Source organism: Crinia signifera, chromosome 9, assembly GCF_055691185.1.
Source record: "Crinia signifera chromosome 9, ASM5569118v1, whole genome shotgun sequence".
NCBI classification, from domain to species: Eukaryota; Metazoa; Chordata; class Amphibia; order Anura; family Myobatrachidae; genus Crinia; species Crinia signifera.
Window position 1 is genome coordinate 134980812 of NC_139225.1, and position 20603 is coordinate 135001414.

The 20603-nt window shown below is 47.4% G+C and overlaps 1 protein-coding gene across 4 annotated transcripts in view; it reads right to left on the bottom strand.

Annotated features, from left to right (window-relative positions):
• Nucleotides 1-17570: 17570 nt before the first annotated feature.
• The window catches only part of LOC146036113 (calpain-1 catalytic subunit-like), a 100000-nt gene continuing 96967 nt past the window's right edge, over nt 17571-20603 (bottom strand). For 3 of the 4 annotated variants that reach the window (XM_083159936.1, XM_083159937.1, XM_083159938.1), the window contains exon 22: nt 17573-18031. In XM_083159936.1, coding sequence (XP_083016062.1) covers nt 18005-18031 — 27 coding nt within the window. In that variant the 3' untranslated portion in view covers nt 17573-18004. Of the gene's footprint in view, nt 18032-20603 lie in introns of all 4 variants that reach the window. The other variant, XM_083159939.1, reaches the window with a different exon arrangement.

Genomic DNA, 20603 nt, shown 5'->3' on the forward strand with positions numbered 1-20603 from the left:
GCCGCAGAGGAAATGTTTTTGCACACGCACATGTTGCAGATGTAGAATCATGGGACTAGGCATGAGAAACAACCATGGCGGCTGCATTGTAGCACTTCCTATACGGTGTCAGTCCCAGTCGCACACAGATGCAGAGTAGTTTTATTGCTTCCAGTTGATTTGTGCAAATAAGGAACCTGGGTTTCTAATGGGCTGTTTGGTACCACCAGAGCCACAGTATATGAGAACGTATATATTCCATTCCCATATACCAGGCATTTACAACCATGGTCTTCAAGGCGTACCAACAGTGCAGGTTATACTGATATCCAGGCTTCAGCACAGGTGGTTTAATCAGAATCACTCAGGTACTAATTAAGTCACCTGTGCTCAAGCCTGGATCTCACTAAAGGTGCATACACACTGTACAAATTTTTTGACCAATTTCATACATTTCAGCAACACAGTCCTGCTAATTGGAGACTCTCGCTGTCCCTCCCGTGTGGGTAGCAGTGTCCCGTAGTCGAGGGGAAATTGGAGGGAGTCGGAGACCGCCGCTGATCAGCCGTTGATATATGAAGAGCTGCATGAGCACACCATCTCTTCAGTGCGGGGGAGGGGGGTGAGCGCTGGGCATGCTCCTAAAGTGATGAAAATAAGGGGTTGCTGTGCTAGGCCCTGCCCCCTCTGTCCGAGGCCATGCTCACCCGGTCAGTAGGGATGGCCATCAACACTATTGCCATTGATTTAAACTATCGATGGCCACCCTTTTTATTTGACTGACTGCCCGTGGGCCAGTCAGTATATAAGTCAGTCAATATATAAAGAGTTCTTTGTTTAATGGAATAAGGATACAGTGGATTGTTTATCATATTGTTCCTGACTGAATTGGATACTCAAGAGGGTTACAAACCAATGCTATGAATTACATACGTGGGTCTTCGGTGGTTTCAGATGCTGGATTTAAAGGGGCATTAACATTAAGTTAACGTTTGTTTTCATTTGGACTGACAGTATGGGAGTTCTGCGATTCTGCACAAGCACCAGTATTGCTTCTCCTAATACTAATTACAGCTAATACATCTGCTTTTTATTATACTATTCCCTTACGTGCCACCTGCCTTTGCTACCAGAAGTACTCATCCTTATTATAGCCAAACTGACAGCCTTAAAATGACATTAATGAAAATCCTGTGTCTTTACTGCTACCGAGAGTATTGTTTGCTTAGTCTATTTAATTATTGCATCCAATATTGAACAGGGCTTGGCAGTTGCTTCCCCTCTTGCATACCGCATTGGTGTTTCATATTAGCTGACTACGCCTCTAATTAACTTGGGATGTCATAACCTATCTTTGATACATCTTGCTAGCCTTGAATTTAGAAGCAATGAAGAAAGACATTTAAAAGCGCCATCTTGTGTCCATTTAGGGGCATTGCACGTGGTCCCATAACATGAAAGCATTAAACCAGAAGCATTCAAGTAAACATTACTTCTTTGATATTTATCTGTGTTTCCACTGCAGCTTTCAGGAAAATGTATACTATCAATCATAGTTGCCTACCCTCCTGCATTCTGCAGGAGACTCCCTGAATAGCAGAAATCTCCCTCATTTCCCCTAGCCCACATTACACTGTTATGCTGCATTCTCATTGCCGCCCCTACAAAATCCCGGGTTTTTGTTCCCAGGTTTTTGGCGGGGCACAGAGCATCTCAGCTCTGCAGACCCCATTCATACTGCACCTTAGACCAGGGAAATTACTGTGTCTTCCCCGTTCATTCATACTGCTTCCCCTGGTATGCCTGCCATTAAGTGTGTGGCATCTAAGAGCAGCTTTGATTTTATGTTTAAAAGGTATCTTTGATTGGCTGTTTAAAAAGCAGCTTTGAGCAATGCAATGAACTTGCTTTTTTGCATTTTGTGAGAAAAACCTGGGTCTAACCTGTTCACACTGCCACACACCCGTGTATTACCAAGGGAAAACCCTGCAAAAAAACCTGTGTGTAATTCCCAGGGCATAACACCTGGAAATTTCACAAAGACACTTTTACACAGAGACGCGACACGGGAAATTACTGCTCGCCCTGGCAAATATACCCGGGTTTTTGCGGCAGTAAGAACGGGGTATAAGTATCAATTATCAATATTGATGCTGCTGGTGCTAGCTGATGCTTAGGTAATAAGAAACGCTGGAGAGGGACTCACAGAGACGACATAGGAAGTCAGGGAAGAGAAACCCAAGCAAGAAACAGGAATTAGAGAGGGGTAAATATAGCACAAGGAGGAGGGGAGCATAGATAAAGGGCTACTATGAACATTTTGTGTCCCTGTTCAGGGCTGTCATCAGGAATTGTGGGGCCCGGGACTGCCAAAATAGACAGGACCTGAGCCATACTTACTAACCCTCCCAGTATGGCCGGAAGGATCCCGAAAATGAAGTCCCCATCCCGGCGCCCCCGGAAGGGTGGGCAATCCTCCCGCATTTAGCGGGGCCTTCACATTATCCCCACATCTTCTTACTTTTGCTGGTCAAATACCGGCATTCACGGGTGTCGGCAGAGGGAGCAAGCCTAAAATTATGCAAATTGTTTCATTTAGCCCCTCCCCATCACGTATACCTGTGAATTGCGGTAATTCCTGCAATGGGGGAGGGGCTTGATGATGCAACTTTCCCTCTCCGCCCACCTGAGTGCAGCTGAAAGTCTCCTCTCCGGGCTTCTCCCGCCCCCTCTTTGGCGGACTCCAACAGAAATGAGTCAGTTCCCTGTTATTTGATAGTCTTAGGGATGGATTTGGGCTGCGGCTCCCCTTGGGTTGGTGTGGCTGAGATGCCTTGGGGTGGCGCACCTTAACATTTATTTAGCACTATTTATTTTCCACTATTATTATACTTTCCAGCACTTTCAGTTTTGTAACAGTTTTTAACCCCTAGCTCAGGCTTTCCCAACCACGGTCCTCAAGGCACACCAACAGTGCAGGTTTTAGTGATGTCCAGGCTTGAGCACAGATGGTTTAATCAGAATCACTCAGGTACTAATTAAGTCACCTGTGCTCAAACCTGGATATCACTAAAACCTGCACTGTTGGTGTGCCTTGAGGACCGTGGTTGGGAATGCCTGCTCTAGCTTCTGCTTCACTATGGGGGGTATTCAATCCCGACGATATTTCCGACGGGGAAAATAACGATGGGCGCCTATTCAATGCTGTCTTTCCTGAAGCTGCATCTCAGCTTTAAAAGCTGTCGGGCCCGTTTTGCTGGGAACGGCTGTGGATTGTCGAGATCACGGCAATATCTGGACAATCCATGGCCGTTTCAGCAGACACGTCCCCTTTCTGCAGATCGGCAGGTGCCACATTGAATCCCACCTGCCAAATAACAGGCAAGTAAAATTTTTCACCTGTGTGCTGCCCTGGGGTGACCGGTTTATGCTGGCTTGTTTGGGGTCCGGCAATCTTTTTTGGGGTCTAGTTCTGTGAGAAAAAAGGACCACTCTATTGATGGACAATTATCAATGGTGGATTATCAAAGGATCTGTGACCATTGCTGCATGTTTGTGTGCAGTTGCTTGGATGTGCGATGCTGCCTATGGGCGTCTCAATAGATTGCCATCTACAGCATTAGCATATTCTAGCACTTCCACTACAATAAAATTCCCTGTTGCGAATGCATTAGCTTACATCGCTAAATCAGACCCAATAGACGGCAACCAAATAGACATAATTCTCCCATGTATCAAGCACACTTGCCTACTTTTGAAAACTAGTTTCAGGGAGATTATAGTTGGTAGTAGAATTTTACACAGTGTCCCATTGAGGGGGCGTGTTATGCTCCACCAAAAGGGCGTGTCTAGTTCCATATATGGAGAGATTGTGAACGTGGCACCTAGGCCCGTGGGTGTGTACTGCTACATCTGAGAGGAATCTTTTAAAATGACTTATATGTAGATGAGCCTCAGAGCAGTTAGTAAGAGCTACTATACTTGGTACAGTGCTAGGAATGGCGCTGATGATTCAATGTAAATGTATCTGTCTCTCATTGCTTTTTACCCAAATAATGTAACAGTGTAATGTGGGCTAGGTGACATGAGGGAGATTGCTAGACTAATGAGGGAGAGAGGGAGATTGCTGTTATGTCAGGGAGTCTCCTGCAGAATGCAAGAAGGGAGGTAACTATGATGTAACAGTGTAATGTGGGCTAGGTGACATGAGGGAGATTGCTAGACTAATGAGGGAGAGAGGGAGATTGCTGTTATGTCAGGGAGTCTCCTGCAGAATGCAGGAGGGGAGGAGGTAACTATGATGTAACAGTGTCATGTGGGCTAGGTGACATGAGGGCGATTGCTAGACTAATGAGGGAAAGAGGGAGATTGCTGTTATGTCAGGGAGTCTCCTGCAGAATGCAAGAGGGGAGGTAACTATGATGTAACAGTGTAATGTGGGCTAGGTGACATGAGGAAGATTGCTGGACTAATGAGGGAGAGAGGGAGATTGCTGCTATGTCAGGGAGTCTCCTGCAGAATGCAGGAGGGGAGGTAACTATGATGTATCAGGGTAATATGGGCTAGGTGACATGAGGGAGATTGCTAGACTAATGAGAGAGAGAGGGAGATTGCTGTTATTTCAGGGAGTGTCCTGCAGAATGCAGGAGGGTAGGCAACTGTGGAAGGAAGCAGTTGGCCCTTTGCTCCTTATCTTATCTAAGTGGTGTCAGACAATCCAAGTTAAATAGATACAAATAAAATACTATAGGTTGGAGGCTGGTTGCACAACACTTTCTTCAAGCTGTAGGGGTCCCGACGCTTATATGATAATATAGAAAATAAGTTGTATCATTTAGATGTCTTTTTTCTCACCCACTACTGCACTCGTCCCAATGAGCAAGCCCACACTCATAAGGTAGATAAGAAAAACCAAAAAACACAGAATGGGGCGTAATGCGCTGTTAGGTGTCAGACAGAGGTATTCGGGGATTATTTTTCACCTAACAGCGCATTACGCCCCATTCTGTGTTTTTTTGGTTTTTCTAATCCAAGTTAAATACCTAGAACAATTTGTTTTAAATACAATCACTGTAGTAGGCACTGCGCTAATCCTTGTAGTAGCATATTTTTGATTTTTGTTTTACATCCCCTATTGATTTGATCAGTGGGAGGAATACCAAGGAAGGCCCAACCACTAGTAAAAGGAAATTGGCCAAATTATCTAAGGCACATTTATGAACCCAAAGCCAGAAGTGCGAAACAAAGGGCAGCTCCTAAGTGGCCTAAATGCGAGGTGGCCACACCTCCCACACTTAGGCCATGCCCCATTTCCCCCCGGGGCCTGGCATTCCTCTCGGCTGTATAGCTACACCTGTAAATAGGTGTAGCTATAAAAAGTACCCAGACATTATTAATTATACTCCAGTGGTTTAAATGTAATATACATTGGACCTTATTCTAGTCCACACGCAGCACTGCAAATTTCGCGTGTGGATTTAACTCCGCCCACCCCCCTTGCTCAGCGAGTACCCCTCATGGCTGCGAATGGATGTTTTTCATTTTTTTTTAAGCTAATGGTTTTGTGCATGGGAGTGGGGGTAGTGCTGCAGTTTCGCCTATCTGCCAATGTGACAATAATTAATGGTGCTGGGCATGAGCAGTCAAGGCACAGTGACTGCACAAGTGTGCAATGCATTACTGGGAGTCCCATAAGACTCAAGAGGTCAGAGGCTGAGAGGCTTGTACTGAGCTCTGCTTGGTGGAGCTCATCATATGTTTCTCAGGCCCATGAAGGATAGCAGCAGCAGCTGCCTTGTTATGGGAGGGTTTTTAATCAGAGGCAGCACTGACCCTGTCAGGGCTCCTACAGAGTAAGGTACAGATGAACAAACACAGGCTTTTCATGTGGTATTTCATATATGTTTTTAATAATCCCCCCTGCAGTTGACCACTGACCAAGTTTATACTGCCCTTACTCTGTGTTTTGACAGTGTAATATTTTCCTGTGCAGTTTGCGGCCAGTAATCACAAGTAGGAGGGGCCCCCCTTACGAAAGTGTCCCGGGCCCCCCCGAAGGCTTAATCCAGCTCTGCGTCCAGATAGAGAGCACTTTGTCAGTCTGAGAATAGGAGGTCATGTCGGGAGGTATGTACTATCTAATATGCCAACCTGCCCCCCCCCGCCTTTACCCAGACACTCCTGTCTTGAGAGCCTCGGGCCCTGCCAGGCCTTAATCCGGTCCTGGTCAGCCCAGGGGGCCCAACAGCATGTACAGGATGGAGGAGGGGAACATGCCGGCATAGAAGTGTCTATGTGGTGAAAAATATAATTTATGAAAGACATTAAGAAACATTTCCTGCTACTTAGCCGCAGGTAACATATTACGGGATGTTGTGAGAGCTCTGAGCAAAGTGTTGCAAGAGAAGGATGGGAAAGCTTGAAGCTGATTCATACCAGATCGGGTATGATCGTACCAGATCGTGTGTTCTACAAGGCATGCTGGGATGTGTAGTTTCACAACAGCTGGAGGGCCACAGTTTGGACATGACTGCATTAGATGGTCAGCGGAGGTATGTGAGGGGATGTGTTTTCATTACACATTCCCTCACATGGTAGCAAGGGGAATAGCAGGCGGGGGCATCTCAGACGCTCGGTAATCTACAATCCGAGCAGTTTACTGAGCAAACTAGAATCAGGCCTATAAGGGTTTATTCAGACCTGATCGTAAAGTTGCTTTAAAAAAAAACATTTTTAGCATAGGACCCACCCCGGCCGACCCGCACATCTACTTACATTAGGGTGCGGGCGGGCGGCCGGGAGTGGGTTTGGAGGTGCACGGTGCCTCCCGGCAAGTGTACCTCCATAGAAGACAGCAGGCGGGCAGAGGCGGGCAGGCGGAGGCGGGCGGAGTCAGGCCGGTGTGCTGGCGGAGAAGAGGCGGGTATGCGGTCATTGGTGACATGTGGCCTGCGCAGCGTGACCTCTACTGTCACGCTACGCAGGCCGCACGCCGGGTCAGGTTACGGGAACAGCCGGTCAGCGTCTGAGCGAGTGCTCAGACGCTGCCCGGCATTAGACTGCACATGCGCAGTCTAATCCCGAAATCCCGGGATTGGATTCTCCAATCCCGGGATTGAAATCCCGGACTTTTTTAGGCCAAATCCCGGGATCCCGCCGATCCCGATCCCGGGATTGGCCACACTAGGTGTGTATGTGTATGGTTAGGGTTATAGGCTGCGGTGTGTGTGTGTGTGTGTGTGTATGGTTAGGGTTATAGGCTGCGGTGTGTGTGTGTATGGTTAGGGTTATAGGCTGCGGTGTGTGGTTAGGGTTATAGGCTGCGGTGTGTGTGTATGGTTAGGGTTATAGGCTGCGGTGTGTGTGTGTGTATGGTTAGGGTTATAGACTGCGGTGTGTATGGTTAGGGTTATAGGCTGCGGTGTGTGTGTGTGTGGTTAGGGTTATAGGCTGCGGTCTGTGTGTGTATGGTTAGGGTTATAGGCTGCGGTGTGTGTGTATGGTTAGGGTTATAGGCTGCGGTCTGTGTGTGTGTGGTTAGGGTTATAGGCTGCGGTGTGTGTGTGTAGTTAGGGTTATAGGCTGCGGTGTGTGTGTATGGTTAGGGTTATAGGCTGCGGTGTGTGTGTGTGTGTGTATGGTTAGGGTTATAGGCTGCGGTGTGTGTGTATGGTTAGGGTTATAGGCTGCGGAGGGTGTGTGTATGGTTAGGGTTATAGGCTGCGGTGTGTGTGTGTGTGTATGGTTAGGGTTATAGGCTGCGGTGTGTGTGTGTATGGTTAGGGTTATAGGCTGCGGAGGGTGTGTGTATGGTTAGGGTTATAGGCTGCAGTGTGTGTATGGTTAGGGTTATAGGCTGCGGTGTGTGTGTATGGTTAGGGTTATAGGCTGCGGGGTGTGTGTATGGTTAGGGTTATAGGCTGCAGGGTGTGTGTGTGTATGGTTAGGGTTATAGGCTGCAGTGTGTGTATGGTTAGGGTTATAGGCTGCGGTGTGTGTATGGTTAGGGTTATAGGCTGCGGGGTGTGTGTGGTTAGGGATATAGGCTGCGGTGTGTGTGTATGTATGGTTAGGGTTATAGGCTGCGGTGTGTGTGTGTATGGTTAGGGTGATAGGCTGTGGTGTGTGTGTGTGTGTATGGTTAGGGTTATAGGCTGCAGGGGGGGTAGGTGTACACACTCACGCGCAAACTTGGTGCAGGTGTATTGGTGCAGTTATTATACTTATCTGCTCCTGCAGAGGTCTCTCTGCTGGCTTGAAGTCTGCACAGCCGTGCAGTCTGGAGCAGGAGGGTTCTATTAGGCAGGCAATGAAATAGCGCTGCAGGCGCTATGTGGAGACACGGACACCGTCGGGCGGTGATTGACAGCTCCCCCAGCATAATGTCACAGCGGGCTCCGTCTCCTCAGCTCCCCCCGGCATAATGATACAGCGCGGACTCCGTCTCCTCAGAGCAGCAGCAAATATAGCGCCGGGGCTCTCCTCAGTCACAGGAGGGACGCTGATCCTAGTTACACAGCGCGGGCACAGCACACTTCAGCGCTGGGACCCCCCCACAAGCAGCGCTACAATTGGTTGTTAACGGAGCGCTGAGGGGCTAACTGCGCTGTCACTCAGAGATGTGACAGGCTCAGCGCAGGACCGCCTATACCTGGGGATGGTAGCTGCAGGGGACAAACAGCCTGCGGGCTGCTGCTGGGGTTGACATGGAGAAGGTTGCTGAGCGCACCTCTCCAACATCTACGCCCCTGTGGCCCCGGTTCCCCCCCCCCGCCACCGCTGGGGCTGCCTACCGCTAGTTACTCCACTGCCTCCTCCCCGGCCCGCAGAGTAACAGTTACCTCGCCACCTCCACCACGTCCTGCAGGACAGTGACACCTACAGGTAGTTACACGCCTTCTCCCCGGCCCGCCGAGTGACAGTCACCTCGCCTCCTCCACCACATTTCCTCTATGCTTAGAGGTCATTCATAAATTATTGGGCATATCAGGAGGCCGATCCCGGGAATCCCAGGATTGACCGTTTTTCAATCCCGAATCCCGGGATACAAAAAATGGCCCGGGATTGGCCTCCTTACACAGGATAGATGCTCCCGAAATAAGTAACAGTGCTCTATGGAGGATCTACAGATGACTCCAGGTGAGTCGGCTCTCAATATAGATATGTTTTTGTATGTGCGATTATCATGTAGCATAACAATAGGCAATTATATGAGCAGAGTGACTGCTATTGTCATGTAGCATTAGGGACGGCCAGAGCAGAGACGCCTTGATGCGGCATGGTGGCTTAAGCATTACTTATGATGTAAATATATGTATCTCTAACTCTTTATTATCATGCAGTGTTCAAATCTTAATAAGGATAATTTTAGTGTACTATGGGCCTAATTCAGACCGGATCGCATGGTTTCAAATTTGCAGGCCATGCGATTATCGATAGACTGCGCATATGGTTTGCATATCAGTGCTGATATACAGACCACACTGTGCTAGAAGCACTACAGCAGACAGTGACACCCCAGGCAGGGAAGAGGAACCGCATAAGTTTTCAAAGTTGGCAGGTGCTAGAATGAACACTACACCCATATGGCCCATAGTACGCATGCGCAAGGCCATCCTGTGTTGAAGTCCTGCTACTTTTTGTCATCTATGGCCAACCATTCGCAAAGGCGGGGTTTGGTGGACTCGCAAGGCGGTGAATTAGCAGCCTTGCGAATAAACCAGAATAACCCCCAAAATACAATTAGACACATCCAGTGAGTAGCTCTTCTGAAGTAACACTTCTATATTATAGTTGACTTACTTATTTTATCAGCGGTTTTGATTTAACTACACTGTATGCTGAATAGTTGCAATGAAATTGGTGCTAGGAACTTTTGAGCTATCATAATGTGTTACCTGGCAGTGTCATTTTGGCCATGCTCAATACAGTTCTGCATTCTATGTGCAGTTACTACCCCAGCACAGGAGGAAATCCCAATTTAAAATCTTGCTACTCGTAAAATGATGACGAAATAAACATTTGATTTTTTTTTTTTTGTGAAACCTTTTATTTATTTTATTATTTATGTTTAGTGTTTGATTTAGCTTGTCTTTTAGTTTAGCAATTTTTCTTTTGTAACTTACATAAATCTATTTCATGAGCTGAGGCTGTTGTGTAACTCCATGGGACTGGTTACAGTGAGCAGATGTTTCCTTCTTTATAACTGCTCAGAACTTTTTATGTGATTGCAGGTTCTTCTGAGGATCTGGTAATAGCATAGACATATGGCATAGTACCTGAATTATACGATGTATAGACACTAACCTAAAACATCATAATAGGGAGCACAAGGGATGTGAAACTGGTTGTTAGGCCAAAATATGACCCAGCGCGTTTTGTCATCCAGCTTTCATCATCAAATGCGTAGGATCGTGACCTGGCACTTTTCTTGTTCTGATGTGAGGAGACCGCTGTACTCTTCATGCTGTGTGTTAGTCTTTATTCTATTGAATGCATGGTGTCTGAACGCCACTGTTGGTACACAAGCCTGTGACTTGTTTCACTTGACTGCATATTCAAATTTTATTTTCATGCACCCCCTTGTTACTTCAATTTGAGAAATATATATATACACTAGTAAGCCCACTGTTAGGAAGGTGGTGTACAAGCCCTCTGTTGCGGACCCCTAGCTGTCCTGATGGCCTCCTGCGGACTAAGGCTTCACCAATAACAGCCACGTTCGAAGGGGTAGATTAATTCTACCCCAACCCCGGTGCCGCTTGGTCTTACAGTGTACAAGGCTGCTACAGGAGGTACCGCAAGAGTAACTGGCTGTAGTAAACGCACCTTCAATACTCAGAAATGAATGCAACAATGCAGGAAGATGATACCGGTAAATACAAATATATGTAACAATACACAAGATGGTTCGTGTTAATAAACAACAATAAATGCAACAATGCAAAAGATGACACCGGAAAGAATAATAAAGACAAAAGCCGGTATCCCCTGACTTATCTGTGTAGATAACCGATTAACCAGCACAGGAGATAACACAGCAGACTGGCAGCCAGGCTGGGAAGAGTAACAGGAACCAGGAACACGTTTGACTGAGGCACTACAAAAGCAGGCACACAGGACGCTATAACCGGTGCAATACAAGCAGAGCAGCTGAGTTTTATTTCAAACTCCCCGCTAGTGACGTCATCCACTGCTGCAGCCACTGCTCCCGGCTGCCAATCATGAGAGGGACGTTCTGGATGTCGCCCAGCAACGCCCCCGACGTGTCCCTGCTGAACAACATGTCCCCGAAGCCTCCACCGGAGCAATATGGCCACCACCAGATGCTGTCCCCGGCCACCCGCAGCAGAAGGATCCGGAGTGCCCGGGGACACCTGAGGTAGGCTACCACAGCGCCTAACTGTATAACAATATAGCATTGTGTGTTCCAGAGTGTTTGTGTGTTAGTAAATTTAGACTGGAAGCTCCTATGGAGCAAGGACTGATATGAGTGATTTCTATATATAGCATTGTGTGTTTGTGTATTAGTAAATTTAGACTATAAGCACCTATGGGGCAGGGTCTCATATGGATGATTTTTGTTGTGTGTACAGCACTGTATTTATGTTTGTTATATATAATACCCAGTAATATTAAATATCCATGTATGTCATGAACATATTATCGCGCCTCTTTCTTCTTTTTTTAAGGTAGGCCTTCTCCACAAATGAATTGTGATTTTACCATCCAAGCCAACTACATCTCTGGGCTTCTCTGAGGTCATCTTTACTACAGCATATCCTGAAGATGGAACGGCAGGAGCAGCTGACCTACAACAGGTAATGAGGCGCGATAGTATCTTCCTGACATACATGCATATTTATCAAATCTGTATAATTGGTATAGACCCTCTTTTTTTACAGTACTGTTATAGCATACCCTCCAACTGTACCGTTTTTGCCGGTACAGTACAGTTTTTTAATGGCAAAAATAAAAGTGTACCGATGTACCGATTTCCAGGCAGCTCCCCCATCTCCCGTGTTGATGATCGGCCCCCGCGGGTAGAAGACAATGTATTCCGGCTGTACACTCTTCTGCACCTATTCCCTGCACACATCATGCAGCTTCATTGCGCTGCTGGGCCATCACCATAACAACATAGTGCTTGGTAATGGACGAGGCACCACCTGACCTGACTCTGTGCAAAGGTCTGGGACATCTCCTTTACGGCACAGAAAATGTCCGCCCAGGCTAAAGCACCATACAAGCGTCCAGCAGCACTATGATCTGCACAACACAGATGTCCAGCAGCGCTATTTTCTGAACAACACTATACGTCTAGCAGCACTATGCTCTGCATAGCACATCAGACGCACAGCAGATCTATACACAGCAAACGGCAGTGCACACTCGGAAGGTGGACGTAACCATGCCCCCTTTACATATGGCCACGCCCACATTATCCTGGACCACGCCCCCTTTTTGGATGTGTACCGTTTTCTACATTTCAAATGTTGGAGGGTATGTTATAGCTTACTGAATTTAGGTCATCATACTATTGTATGGGGACAGGGAGCCAGATCAGGACTGATGTCTGCGCAGGAGATATCGGTGATGTCTGCCTCACTGGCTTTCTATTGAATGGCATGGATACTTCATTTCTACAAAAGTAGGAGAAAAATTATTTTCTACTACTTTTGTAGAGATTAATGGATAGTACATAGGCCCCTAAGTGAGCAATCACCCTGACAACAAGGCCGGGTGCAATTAGAGATTCATGCAACACAGTAAGTGTTTGTGCACTTGTGTGTTTGGAAATTTAACCTATAATGGGGAAGGGCCTAACAAATGTTTTTTTGCTTTTGCACACTAATCATGTCTTCTGAATATGTGTCTTTCTTCGGGGGTACACATCAAAAATCGATAAAAAGCAATCTTTAAAAAAGCCTGTGTCTTACAAACCCTACCCATGTGTGTGAGAACACTTGTTTGTTAGGAATTTTAGACTGTAAGCTCCTATGAGGCAGGGACGAGTTTGAGTGACATTTATACTCTGTACAGCATTGTGTGTTTCAAAATGTTTGTGTGTTAGTAAATTTATACTGTAAACTCCTGTTGGGCAGGGACTAGTATGAGTGATATCTATTCTTCTTTGTATAGCATCTGGGTTTCAGAGTGTTTGTTAGTAAATTTAGACTGTAAGCTTCTATTGGGCAGGGACTAATAGAAGTGGTGATGCGGTGTGGAGGAGACGGCCCTATAGGCCAACAGTGTGCCAGGTCAGAGTCAGCCCGTGGAAACCTGAGGTAGGCTACCGCGGCACCTAACAGTACCCCCCCTTGAGGAGGGGTCCAAGGACCCCTGAGATTCGGACTCTCAGGAAAATCTTTGGTACTTTGTAATATCTGGGCTCCCGTTTTTCTTATGAGGCCGCGTCCCCTCACGGGGCTCGCTGCGCTCGCCACGCTTCGGGCACGTGGCTCGCTGCGCTCGCCACACTATATAAAATCAACTCCATGCGTAGTTGGATAGTAGGGGTATGAAAAAATTGGGTGCATTTAACATGGGAGCCCAGATAATACATAAGTACCAAATCTTTAAATAAATTTTTCTTCAGAGAAGGGGCATGTACTGCAGATCCTTATCGGGTACCCCAGACCTCTCCTCAGGAGCGTACCCCTTCCAATGGACCAGACAAAACAACTGTTTGTGGATTATCTTGGAATCGAGAATACAATCTACTACAAACTCCTTGTGGTCTCCGAATTTGGGGCTGAAGAACAATGAAAATAATTATTGATCCTGATCCAGTTTAAAAAAAAAGAAGTCTGAACGCCATCAGATTAATCTTCTGGATAATTTTGTATGGACCAATAAAACAAGGACCCAGTTTTTGCAAAAACTGACATAACTTAATGTTCTTGGGGATAACCATACCCAAGCTCCAATCTTAAAAGTACATGGTCTCCGTTGACCGTCAGAAAAGCATCTTGTGGACATGGTCGCAGAGAGGAGAGCCCTACGGACCATGACACAGACCCTTCTGGTCACCCACCTAGAATTACCTGTTTCGGCAAGAACAAGAATCAAAAGTATTGGACCTAGGATGGAAAATAAAACTACAAAAGAAAGGAAAAGTCTTAGTGGCCGCATGCCATGCATTATTATAAGAAAATTTAGCAAATGGTAAATTCTCCACCCAATCATGCTGGGACTTTGAGACATAACAACGCAAAATCTGTTCTAGGGTCTGTTTTACTCGTTCCGTCTGTCCATTAGATTGGGGATGATACCCTGAAGAAGGACTAAGCTTCACCTGAAGGGCAGAACAGACAGACTTCCAAAAAGTGGCCACAAATTGGACCCCTCTATCAGAGACGATATCCACAGGTAACCCATGAAAGCGAAAAATATGGGAGATAAACAGAGAAGCCAACCTTTGGGCAGAAGGAAATCCAGCAAGAGCAACAAAGTGCGCCATCTTACTAAACCTGTCAACTATTACCCAAATGGTATCATGTCCAGTAGAACGTGGCAAATCAACAACAAAATCCATAGAAATATGGGATCAAGGTCTCTGGGGCACAGACAAGGGAATCATATGGACGGTGGGGCGGCAAAGTGTCAGCCTCTCTTTTAGAAAACATTTTGGAAAAAGAGGAATACTGCGGAGGAAGAAGAGAAGTATTTGACACAGTCATACGAACAGGAAGTGTCAAACAGTCAACCATACATTCTTTACCCTAGTGAAGTAATTCCCCTGTCTGCCAATCAAAGCAAAGGTTATGCTTTCTTAACCAGGGTAAACCGAGCACCACTGGAGCTAGTGGACTGTGAACAACAAAAAAGGATAATCTCTCCGAATGGGTAGCACCCACACTGAGATCCATTGGAACAGAAAGGTGCGTTATGTGACCCTTGGGTAAGAGATTTCCATCTAATCCACACACAGAGATTTCAGAATCTAGAGGTGTTAGAGGAATTCCATGATCCTGGACAACCTGAAGATCAATAAAATTCCCCACAGCCCCACTGTCAACAAAGGCTTGACATTCCCACTTGACCACCCAAACACCTAAGGATACCAGTAGTAATAAAGAATTGTTGGGAAAAAGTATTGACAGGCCTGAGAGGATGTCTCCCTACATCCCTAGGCCTTGGAGTTTCCCAGCCGCGCTAGACAGGCATTTACCACATGTCCCCTGCTGCCACAGAGACCCTGCGAAAGTCGACGGGCCTTTTCCTGAGCAGACAAGCGAGTAACCTTGATCTGCATGGGTTCCTCGTAGTCTACTCCTATAGCAACAGGAGTACTAGGGAAGGAGACAGGTGGGGAATCCCGCTCAGAACGCGTTTGTCAATGTAGATTACTAGCTGCATAAGCTCATCTAAGGAATTCCGAGCAGGCTATTGCACAAAAAAAATCTTTCATTTGGTCAGCTAGACCCTGCCGGAACTGACTCCGCAGAGCCGGGTCATTCCATGCGCTGAAATTCAGAGCAATAAGCCTCAGCCGTACGTCGACCCTGCTTGAGAGCCCTGAGATGGGCCTCGGTTGAGGCCGCTTTTTCCGGGTCATCATAAAGGAGTCCACTGACTGAAGGGCAGGACTGTCTGCCTTCAGGCCAAATGCCCATGTCTGTGGATTCCCCTGCAGGAGGGAGATTACGAGTCCTACTTTCTGAGCTTCGGAGCCTGAATGTAACATGGCGGGTACATGCGTGTGGTGGTGGGCAGAGCCCTCAGCCAGGAACGCTGTTTAGAACGGTCACAGCGCACCCTACACTGGCTCTGTTTACCTCCTCGGGCAGATGACTGCAGTTAGCTAGACTTCACCCTTAATTCGCCGCGTTCGAAGGTGCGAGTTAGACCCATTCCAACCCCGATGCAACCAGGTCTTAAAAGGTGACAAAACTACGGCGATCGTCAGAGGTAGTGCCAAAAGGAGATTTGGCTAACAGGCGCTATCTGGGAGGAACACCCTGCCTGATGGCACCAGGCCAAGCCCAGCCACAGACACCAGATGGACCGGGGTGCCACCAGCTCAAAACACGCCAAAGCAAATAATGAGTACACAATAACCTACGATACCCCAAAACAGGCGTAAACCCACAAGAGTAACTGGCCGTAGTACACACACCTTCAATACCCAGAAATGAATGCAACAATGCAGTAAGATGATACATCTATTTGTATTTACCGGTAACAATACACAAGATGGTTCGTGTTAAAAAACAACAATAGATGCATATATGCAAAAGATGACACCGGAAAGAATAATAAAGACAAAAGCAGGACTTATCTGTGTAGATAACCGATTGACCAGCACAGGAGATAATGCAGCAGACTGGCAGGCAGGCTGCGAAGAGTAACAGGAACACGTTTGACTGAGGCACTACAAGAGCAGGCACACAGGGTGCTATAACCGGCGCCATACAAGCAGAGCAGCTGAGTTTTATTTCAAACCACTGCTCCCGGCTGCCAATCATAAGAGGGAGGTTCAGGACGTTGCCTAGCAATGCCCCCGACGCATCACCGCTGAGCGTTGCCTGGCAACTTCCCGATGCCTCCCCCGGAGCAACATGGTTGCCGCCAGATGCCGTCCCCGGGCCTCCCGCAGCAGAAGGATCTGAAGTGCCCGGGGACACCTGAGGTAGGCGACCGCTGCACCTAACACCCGCTCTAAGTAAAAGCTTCAAAAGCAAGTCTACTGCCTTCTGTGTTTGTGCATGTGTGAGAAAGATATGTAGGGGGGAATTTAATAGGAGAGATTCAGAAAGTGAGAGATTTGGTAAGAAATCTCCAGTTTTTTTAAAGCGGCAATCATTTACACTGCTACATCAAACTGGTTTTACCATGTAAATGATTTCCGCTTTAAAAAAATCTGGAGATTTCTTACCAAATCTCTCACTCTCTGAATCTCTCATCCTATTAAATTTCACCCAGTGTTTCATATTGGTTTTGGAACCAGTGATTGAGACTAAACAATGTTGTGTTACTAATACAAATGTTTTCTTTCACAATGCCCCATCTCTAGCTTTAACACCTGTCCGGGTGACTGGCACACCATGTGCTCCATATGGGGATGTAGGCCCTGTGCCGATGCTCCGATCCGACCAGGGGGGTGTTGGTAATTGTGGCGGCACGGGGGGGGGGGGGAGGGGTTTGGCAGGGGGTGTCGGGGGTGATGCGGCCGCCGGTGTCGCTAAGTGTGTCGGGTGATGCGGCGAGAGCCGCTAAGTAACTCAAGGGGAAGGGAGGGCGTTAGGGTGATGCTAGTTGCTCTGGAGGGGGGGGGGGGTTTGCGGACGGTGCCACTCACCTCCATCCAGGGGTGGGGGGACCTGCTTCAAACTGCCGCCCTCCGGTGGCCGGCGCCCTAGGCAAATGCCTAGAGCTGCCTAGTGGTGGCGCCGGCCCTGCGTAGGCCCCTCCTCCTGGTCTCTGCGGCAGGCTCTGTACTGTAACTGAATTCTCATCCAATAGAGGAGGGATGCTTCAGAGCGTAGGTAATAAGCACTACTCAGTAATGCAACTGGGATGCGTTACAACAATCTACTGTTTCTTTCTCCATTCAGCACATGAACATTACATTTTTTTTATTGTTCTCCGAATTATTTCTATTTTTATGACACACAGGTTGTATTTCTGTATAAATGTGCTAATCTTGTGTACAAATATTTTGTCACATCATGTTATTGCAAAATGCAGAATTAAGCAATGATTTATTGTGACACTCTCACAGGCTCCATCTTGTGGCAAATACAGGATATTGCAGAACATTGCTTGAGACTTTTTGACATATTAGCAACAAAATAAGCAAAAATAACAACAAAATACATATATAAATAAGGTAATATACATAAAATGAGGTTTATGAGGTATTTTTCCATTTGGCACAAACATCTTCCAGGAACTCTGTTTCTTTCTTCACATGAAATGTTTTGTGTGAGAGATGATATTCGTCACTACATAGGGGGAACCACGTTCATATATGTCACATCCTGAAGGCTACTTCCAGTGGTCGGCCTCCATACGTTTCCCTTCAGCTGTAAACAGCCAGTAGTAGCCACTGTTGGGATAAATGACACTAAATACTGCTTGTATTCAGGTGGGGAACATTGACAGTGGCTAGACAGTAGTTTCTCTGAATAATTCTACATTTCCCCTTGACCTGACAAAGAAGGTACTGTGGCTACTTGTGCAGGGCCATCTTAACAGCATTGTAGGCCCTGGGCAAAGCAATGCACTTGGACACCTATGCACCCATTCTCAGAAATAATCCTCCAATCAGCGTGCTGACAGCCTATCACTGCCTGATTGAGGGCTGGGAAGGCTATGTGTATTTGGGACACAGCCTCCTAAGAAGCTCCGGAGGCCCCAACAGGGAAGGACCTCTAGTGTCTGTCTCCTTCAAGGTGGCAGACATTTTTGGAGGGGCCACTGTGGACAGACTCAGGGCTGCCACTAGGAATTTTGGGGCCCGGGACTGATTTCCAGTCTGGGCCCCTCCAGGCCCCCCCTCCCTCCCTTCACTTACCGCCCAACTCAGCAGGTCCCAAAGCACATGCTTCTTCAATGCAGGACGACGGTGGCCAATTAAAATGCAGCATCGGCTGATAAGCCAATCAGAGCTTGTGTACCAGCAGCCGGTCTGATTGGCTAACGGTACATGAGCTCTGATTGGCTCAAAAGCCTGTGCAGCATTTTAATTGCCCGTCGGCTTCCTGCATTGAAGAAGCATGCGCTTTAGTGCACCGAGTGCAGCGGAGGGTTGCGGTGAGCAAAATGAGCTGCCTGGGCCCTTCCAGAGGCCGGGGCCCGGGACAGCTGTACCCACAGCACCCCCCTGTTGCCGACCCTGGACAGACTGTTCCTGCGTGTAGGCTGTGGGTTAGAGGCTGTAGGCGGCGGTGTGTGGTGTGCTGGTCATTAGGTGGCACCCCCCCTGCACGCTCATATGGTGGGCACCTTTGGTTGCTGTTTCCACTTTGACAGTAACATCATACACAGTTACTAAATTAACTTTCACAAGTAACCAAATTCTATACAACTATATATAAACATCCTCTCAGTATTCTCATGGCTCCTGACAGTCAGGGAACATGCAGCCAAGTCATTGTGAGAAAATACTTTCTTGTGGGATGTCACTGCCAATAAGTGGTAATGCATGTGACCAGGAAGCTTTTTATAATACACAGATCATAGATCATCACACTATCTGCCCAGCGGGTATTCTCTGCGCAATCCTATTTTATAGTTGGATTATGGACAGGTAATGCAATATGTCCGGGGGAAAACCAACATAGCTCTGTATCTTACAATACTTACAGATGGACGGATAAGGGTCAATAGGTGGACCACTATTGGTCAAGAAGCTATAGGTCGACACATGAAAAAGTTTGACATGTCAACATGGTCAAAAGGTTCACACAAGCAATTTGTCAACATGGAAAAGGTCGACATTAGTTTTTCACATTTTTTGTATCTATGTCAACAATACGTCAACTTGGACACTGTATAATTGTACCATGTCCCCTTGCTCGCCATGCTTTACTAAAACACAAGAAAGCACTTCAACAAATAGCAACATTTGGGGGTCAAGTTAATTAGGAGTTTGTGAAAGTGACCTTGTTTTATGAAACTCCCTTAGATCTCCCCAATGTGTGCACCCAACCGATGTGAAATCCAATGAGAAATGCCAAAAAATTGTATCTATGTCAAGCGTGTCCAAACTGTGACCATCCAGCTGTTGTGAAACTACACATCCCAGCATGCATTGCCATAGTTTTAGCATTCCCTAATAGCAAAACTGTGGCCCGGCATGATGGGACTTGTAGTTTCACAACAGCTGGAGGGCTATAGTTTGGACATGCCTGATCTATGGGCTACAGAGCTGCCCCCCCCCCCCCCCATTACACACGTGCCTGTCCCACATCACTTACACCTTCACGTGTCTGTCCCACATCACTTACACCTCCACGTGCCTGTCCCACATCACTTACACCTCCACGTGCCTGTCCCACATCACTTACACCTCCACGTGCCTGTCTCACATCACTTACACCTCTACGTGCCTGTCCCACATCACTTACACCTCCCCGTGCCTGTCCCCCATCACTTACACCTCCACGTGCCTGTCCCACATCACTTACACCTCCATGTGCCTGTCCCACATCACTTACACCTCCACGTGCCTGTCCCACATCACTTACACCTCCACGTGCCTGTCTCACATCACTTACACCTCTACGTGCCTGTCCCACATCACTTACACCTCCCCGTGCCTGTCCCCCATCACTTACACCTCCCCGTGCCTGTCCCACATCACTTACACCTCCACGTGCCTGTCCCACATCACTTACACCTCCACGTGCCTGTCTCACATCACTTACACCTCTACGTGCCTGTCCCACATAACTTACACCTCCCCGTGCCTGTCCCCCATCACTTACACCTCCACGTGCCTGTCCCACATCACTTACACCTCCACGTGCCTGTCCCCCATCACTTACACCTCCACGTGCCTGTCCCACATCACTTACACCTCCACGTGCCTGTCCCACATCACTTACACCTCCACGTGCCTGTCCCCCATCACTTACACCTCCACGTGCCTGTCCCACATCACTTACACCTCCCCG